Genomic DNA, 7,662 nt, shown 5'->3' with positions numbered 1-7,662 from the left:
CACCCACAACAGGGTTACCCACCATGGAGAGACGGGGACATCCCAGTTTAGAGCACAGCCAATTTTATTGAGTGTACCAGGTGTTTATACAGGGATTTACTTGTATGGTGCTTATAGAGGGCTCTGTTTTTGGTAGCAATTTCCCATTGGTTACATATTCTTCGTGACATCCAGTAACGTGGGAACATTTATCTTATCACAAAGACTCACACCATTTTTTCTGGTCACTTCTTGCCCTGGGAGATTTAAACTGTGTCTGTGTCTCCCACAGTTTCTGCTCAGTCAGGCCTCAGATATCGGGCCCCTTTATCAGCTCCATTGCTTTACTCTCTGTTTTATTCCCCATACCGGGGCACCAGGGCTCTGCCCCACGGGGGTCACTGGGGATCATCCAGCCTGGATCCTCCCATGGATGGAGCTGCAGCAGTGCACCAAGCTCTTCCCTCTCTCTCTTCCCTCACTCCAAGCTCTTCCCAAACCCTCATCCCTCACTCAGGGCACTCACAGGGCTTCCCTTAGTGGTGCCTCCGTTGGTGCTGGGTCAAGGCTGAGCTCTGTGAGAAGCTCTTCCCACACTTCCCACATTCGTAGGGCCTCTCCCCGGTGTGGATGCGCCGGTGCACAGTGAGGTGGGAGTTTTGCTTGAAGCCCTTCCCACAGTCGGGGCAGCGGAAGGGCCTCTCCTCTGTGTGAATCCGCTCATGGAGGAGGAGATTGGAGCTGGTCTGAAACCTCTTCCCACACTGGGGACACTCGTAGGGCCTCTCCCCAGTGTGGATGTGCTGGTGTGTTCTCAGGTGTGAGCTCCGCCCAAAGCTCTTCCCACATTCCAAGCACTCATAGGGCCGTTCCCCAGTGTGGATCACCTGGTGGTCGACCAGGCTAGACCTGTGACTGAAGCCCTTCCCACACTTCCCACACTCGTAGGGCCTCTCCCCGGTGTGGATGCGCCGGTGCACGGTGAGGCTGGAGTTGCGGTTGAAGCCCTTCCCGCAGTCGGGGCAGCGGAAGGGCCTCTCCTCTGTGTGACTCTGCTCATGGAGGAGGAGAGTGGAGCTTCTCTGAAACCTCTTCCCACACTCCCCACACTCATAGGGCCTCTCCCCAGTGTGGATCCTCTGGTGCTGGATCAGGTTGGATCTCCAGCTGAAACCCTTCCCACATTCCAAGCACTTGTGGGGCTTCTCCCTGCCATGAGGCTTCTCCACCAGCTCCGAGCTCCGCCTGGATCTCCACCCGCCTTCCTGGCTCAGGGGGGCTCTTTCCTCCCTGCAGCTCCCTGGGCTGGGTTTGCAGCTCCTCCTCCTGCAGCATCTCCGGGGCTTTTCCTCCTCCTCCATCCAGCCACGCCCTGGAAATGCAAACTCCTGGTTTGGGGAAAAAACAAGAGGAGAGCACCTTGGACTGGAGGTTCCTCCTTGCCCAAGTTCATCTCAGGAAGTCATTGCGAATCTTGTGTCTGTAAGAACCTCCAAAGGACCAAGATTCAGCCCAAAAATCCCATAAACTTCCAAGACACAGAACAAAAACACCCCAAACACCACAGCTCAGCAAATCCTCCTCCAAAAGATAAAGATTCAGCTGCCACATAAAACCAAAGCACCAACATTTAGCCCAAGAAAACTCAGAAACACCAAGATTCACCCCGTGAAAATCGTGGATCCCCCTCCACAGTCACCTGCTGCATGTGGGGGGAGCAGCGATCCTGGGCTGAGGGAGAGGCTGCACCTATAAGGAGTGGTGGAACCTTCTGCTGCTTCCTCTTTCTGCTCCTCCTCCTCCTCCTCCACTTGTGTGCCTGCTCTTCCTCACACTCCTCTTCCTACTGCCATTCCTCCTTATCCTGCAAAATCCCACCTTCTCATGCCACCTGCATCCTTTGACCATTCTGTTCCTCAAGCCTGCTTCTCCTTCCCTTCTCCTCCTGCCCCCAGGCCCTGCACCCACTGCCGGCTCCCTCTTCCCCCCACACCCACAGCATCCCAGCGCAGGGGCAGGGATGGAGCTGGGGCAGGTCGGGCTGGGGCAGCGCTGGGCTCTCGGCCGCTCCCGCCCGCACTCGGTCCCCACTGCAGCCGCTCCCGCCAGGACAGCGCGGGGGGGCCCGGCCTTGGCGCTGCCCCACTCCCACCTCCCCAAATTCCCCTCGCGGGGCCATGGGGCCGAGGGGGGGCGCAGGTGGGTCCAGGTGGGGAACGCGGGGAGCTGCGAGTCTGCCTGGCAACTGGTGAGTCATCAGCGCCGCGGGCTCTGATTGGCTGAGCTCTGCCCGAGCCCTGGGGCTGCAGCACAGAGGGGACACCCTGCTCCAGGGGGGATGTCCCACAAACGGGGGACCCCATGGAAGGAACAACAGGAAAGTGTCTTTACAAACAGATGCTCTGAATCTGCTCGGATATAGGGCCAGGGACCTGTACATAAGGAAGTGACAGCAGACACAATCTGTCTCAGAAGATGTTATTAACTGATGACACAGACTGCTCCTCAGCCAAGGTCCTGCTCAGAAGTTCCAGAAGAAAAACAAAGACTTAACAGAGCCATGAATATCATTTGCTATATAAAAACAGGGAGCATATTATGGGAGTATGTAGTAGGTGGATTGGGAAGTCTGTACCTCTCAAGTACTTCAGTCAATGCGGAAAGGGAGAGGAAGATGTGGCCAGGAGAATTAGGATGAAAAGGAGGCTGTGTCCTCCAACACTGTCCGGGGCGGCGGGCAGGGAGTGCAGCTGAAGGTGCCTCACCCACTTTGGGTGATCGGCTCCCTTGGCTGGTGGCGGCACCAGAGATTGATTGGGGACCCGGGAGTGACCAGGAGACAGAGGAGTGACACATCAGGGGGTCTGGGAAGAGTCAGCAGGGAGAGAGCACTGAAAATCTCATCAGTGAGTGCCCTGGGATCCTCGGGGAGTGAACATGGCAGGGCACCCATGGAGGGGAGAAAAGGGAAAGCCAGGGAGGGTCCTGGCCAAAGGGATGATGATCCCAAAATGTCTCTGAAGGGTCCCTTGGGAGAATGTTGAGGTAGTTTGCACATTCCCCCACAGTTAATTAAGGACATGGACACCCAGGGAGGAAATAAGGGAAACTGAGAAGGCATTTGGAAAACAAGGGAATGGAGGGTGTTGGTGTGCTGGGAAGGGATCAGGTGAAGGGGAGTGTGCAGCAATATCATTACAGCAAGAGGCAGCAGGAGGAATCTATGTGGTAATAAAAAGGATGACAGAAAAGAGGAGGAGAAAAATACTCAGGATTGGGATGATTTTCAGCAGGGTCTTATTCTCGAAATTTGCCAGCTGATCCAGATCCTTCCATCCCCGGTTTCCAGGAGAGGAAAAGCAGGAGGTCAGGATGGCAGGGGTTTCTCTGCGCTGGCAGCGGCAGCACCGGGCGCAGAGGTGCGGCACCGGGAGCACGGGCTGGGGCCTGTGGGGAGCTGCGGGGCCGGGCCGGGGCTGTGGGGCAGCCGGGGCTCAGCGCCGGGCACTGCCTGACCCCACCAGCCCCGGGCAGGGCCGGCAGTGGCCCCCGGCCCCCAGGAGGCTGCGGGACGCCCCGGCCGCTGCCCGGCCCCGGGGAGCTGCCGGCCCTGCCCGCCGGGGGGGCCGCCTTTGGACACTGCGGCAGGACAGGCACCGGCTCTGCCACACGGGCTGGGCAGGGACCCTGAGCACAAGGGGGAACACAAAGGAACAGCTGGGAAATGCAGAGTGCACATGAAGGATCAGGATTTGATGTTCAGGATTTGCTTTGGGTCCCTGCAGAAAGGAAAGGTTTTGCAGAAAGCTCAGCAGCTCTCAGAGGATGAGCACCCACAGGCAGTGACCGGGGCTGCAGGAGTGGCACAAGAAGCCCTGCAGCACTTGGGCACAAGGGCACAGCAGCTGAAGGCAAGAAGGGATGAGCAAAAGGCCAAGCTGAAGGCAAAGGCCACGGCAGAGTTCCCACAGCCCCTGAGGGATCAACCCCAGGGCCCAAGGGGGCCCCAGCACCCAGGGCATGACGGGGTCGGCCACAAGCACCTGGCAGAGGCATTGCCCTCCTGGCCAGGGCAGAGCCCACCCAAACAGCCCCTGGGAAGGAGTCAGGGCTCCAGCTGCAGCCCACAAGGACACTGCAAGCACAGACAGCAGCACCCTCAGCAGGAGCAAGTCCACCCCTGCATGGACATGGATTGGCAGGGCTCTCTGAGCTCCCATCCCACCGGGGACCCACCACACTGGAGCCCTGGAGAACATTCAGGCTGGGTCTGCATCCAGAGGAGGCCTCTCCTGATGGACACAGGGGCCTCTCCATCCACTCTAAATCTTACACCTTAGGGGGGAAAATTGTAAAGGAGTGTTTTCATTATTAAGGGAATAGATGGGAAACCTGAGCTGGTATCAATTGTTTAATCACTATTAGGAGCTGTGAGGGATAGGTTTGAAATAAACTAATTTATTTCTCTTCCTATTGTCATTTTTATGAACCAGGAAGGAATTTGATGGTGGCATTGTAATATTGTAAAAGGTGATACAGAGGCTATTGCTGCTGTACCTTTGTGTCAAATGTCTGGCAAGGCCTGTGCTGAAGGGAACCCAGAGGTGTGGGCAGCCCCAGGGAAAATTTGATGTGGAGCCTCTCCAAATTACTTGGAAGCAACCAGGACAAGTGGTGTCTAAAAGCAACACCCTGTTCCAGGGCAGGGAAGGAAGGGCTCACAGCCTGGTATGGAGTCCCTGCTAAAGGCAGGGCTCTTGGAGCCAGGGATGTCTCCCTACAGCACTCCTATCCTGCCAGTCAGGGAATCAGATGGCTCCAATGAGGAGGACAAGAACAAGTGGTAGACAAAGCCCCTGTGAAATAGCTCAATTTGCTATCTAAAAAATACCTTTTGAGTATCTGAAAAAGAAGTGAAAATGATGCAGAAAAAGTTTAAATATTTGGGAAACACTGGGACTGAAGATTCCAGGCAGATTGATGCAGAGAGGGTCTGGGCAATCTCAGAAGTAACATTTCCCAGGACCAAAAACGAGCTGAGACAATACGGAGGATTAACAGGGAATTACACAGGCTGGATTAAGGGTTCTCTTTCCAGCCAGAACATTGTAGGACTTTTTAACCTCAGACAGCCTCCATGCTGTGGTATGGACAGGAGAAAGAGAGCAAAACTTGGGAAAATGAACAACCAAAAATATCAATGCCTCAGCTGGGGCTCTTCCAGACTCAGAAAAGAAATTGGAATTGTAGATGAATGTTCAACAGGGCCATGCCAAAGGAATTCTTGGGCCAAAATGTTTCACCCAGTGGCCAGAGTGGCCTCATTGGCTGCAAAATTGTGCAGCCACAGCTTCACCGGGAACCGAGGCCCAAAACCTGATGACAACAGGATCTCCGACTGTTCCAGTCTGCCATCAAGTTCAAGCTTTGATAAGCAAAAGAGCCTCGCAATGGATGAGCAGTGCTCGGTAATTATAGTGTGAAACTTGTTCAGTGGCACAGGAGGATTCAGAACTGAGCACAGGGGAAGGGTTTAACCCAGCCTCCTGTTTGAACAGCCCACAGAGGGGCTGGGAAGAAACCCAGCACTGCATTCAAGTGACACAGCTCCAGACCCAGCCTGGGGGAGATTCAGGAGACATTACCTGGCCTGAGGCAGAAAATGTCTTTGTGGATGGCTCTTCAAGGGCAGCAGAAGGGAAAAGAGTTCCACGACACGCTGTTATTGAGGAAAGGGAATCAGACAAAGCGCAGGTTACCCCCATGGTCAGCTCAACCAGCACAGCTGTGTGTGCTTGTAAGAGCCTGGCACTGAAATGCCCTGAGCAGGAAGGCTTCAATATCTTCTGGTGACACCATCTCACCTAACAGGGGGGCAAAAGCAATTCTGATTGCTGGGCAACCACTGGATCACTTATTAAGGTAACTGTAAAAGAAGTAATTAATATAAAAGGGATTGTGGAAGAAACAGACTCAGACAAGCAGAACTCATTCTCCAGGAAAGATCCTCCAGGGGCTTATGGCAGCTTTAGGAATACAGTGGGACCTCCAGAACCCCTGGCAACCCCAGAGCTCAGGCTGGGTACAAAGAATAAATGGGGAAAGAAAGAAACACCTTTGGAAGCTGGGGATAGAAACCAAGATGCCATGGGTACGGCTTTTGCCATTGGCTTGGGCAAGAAGAAGAGCCAGACCCAGGGCAGATACTAAATTATTTCCCTTGCATTTGATCTCGGGAATTCCTTACTCTGGTAATTCTCCACCTAGTGCAGGGTGGAGATAAGGGATGCACATTTAAAGCAGTCTGTGGCCAGAATCCTGTCTCTGGTGCAATCTCTCTCCCAGGAAGCTGGGCTGGCACAGAGCCTGCCTTGGCACTTTGCTGCTGCCAACATCCAAGCAGGACGTGGGCTCTGCCTAAGGAGTGCAAAGCAGCACCACTGGTGGCCAAGTGGCGTGGCCCATGCCAAGGGGCCCCGAGGCCAGAAACAGCCGCCAGCACAGCTGAACACGGGGGGACCCCTCAGCCTGGGCTCCAGGTCTCTGCAGCCCCGGAGATTTGCACTTCCCGCCTGCAGCAGGAGGATGGGAGGCCCCCCTGAGCCTGCACTGAAGGCAGCGCAGCAGCAGCCAGGGCTCCACAGCGGGGCAAGGCCCTGGGCCTGCCCACACCTCCTCTGCTGAAATCCTCAGCCTGGCCACCCTCCCTGGGCAGCTCCAGCCACCGGGGCCAGCCCTTGCTGCCACTGCTGCAGCTTCAGTGCTCTCTGGGCCTGCACTGCCACAGCTGCTGGGGAGACACCGGGACAATTCCACTCTGGCTCTCACTCACACACTGCCCTGCCTGCCAGTGCATCCATGGAAAATAGACCAGCTCATAGACTTGAACATTGTTAACCTTTGATTTCTCTACTCAGGCTTGCTTTGCCTTGGCCTTGGGGAAAGAAATGTTAAAGGTTTTGTTAAGGGATGTTACACCACTCAGTGGAGATGAGTTTAACACCTCAACACACTGGGAATGGCCCAAAAGATACCCACAAAGACAACGACCAGCAGCAAAACATCAACCCCAGCAGCAAACAGCAACCAACACCTACCCCAGACACTGCCCCCGGCAGAGCTGCAGACACCTGGTCTGCAAAAGGCTGAGAAGGAAATCCAGCACTTCCCACCTCATTAACAGCACAAGCAAAGGAATCCGGGTCCAACTGGAAACCAAATACTAAAAACTGCACAACTTGAAACTACAGAACATTAAACCAATGCATTTAGACTGTATCCAGTTTGGGAAAAATAGACTAAAACCCACATGTCATGGAACAATTTTCTTTGCACACCCGGGCTGTGTGGGGATGGAATTATTTCTGTTGCACATCCTGGCCAGAATCAAGGAATGCCTTGACTCTAACACTAAACCTATTGGTGGAGTTTTTCTTTTTCCTGCAGTTCCAATGCAAAGTTTAGAGAATTAGAGTATATTTTTGTAATAATCCCTCTTCTATATTGCCGGTTATGTTTGGGTCAGAGATGTGAAAATGAATTTTTACTCCAAGGAGAAGTAGAAAAAAACTGAATTGCCTTGGAATTTTTTGTGTATGTTTCTGTAAGAGATACAAACATTTTTTTCTGGGTTTTTCAACATTCACCTTTAGGCTGTACTTCGCAAAAATAGAAGAGATTTAA

At 54.0% G+C, this 7,662-nt stretch overlaps 1 protein-coding gene across 1 annotated transcript in view; it reads right to left on the bottom strand.

Moving 5' to 3' along the window:
- Nucleotides 1-7,662, bottom strand: part of LOC110484679 (uncharacterized) — a 351,442-nt gene that overhangs the window by 195,322 nt on the left and 148,458 nt on the right. The window contains 1 exon segment of the mRNA XM_077790604.1: nucleotides 529-1,188. Coding sequence (XP_077646730.1) covers nucleotides 529-1,188 — 660 coding nt within the window.

Source organism: Lonchura striata, unplaced genomic scaffold, assembly GCF_046129695.1.
Source record: "Lonchura striata isolate bLonStr1 unplaced genomic scaffold, bLonStr1.mat Scaffold_123, whole genome shotgun sequence".
NCBI lineage: Eukaryota > Metazoa > Chordata > Aves > Passeriformes > Estrildidae > Lonchura > Lonchura striata.
Note: the sequence above shows the minus strand (reverse complement) of the source record. Positions and strands in the feature narration are given on the sequence as shown.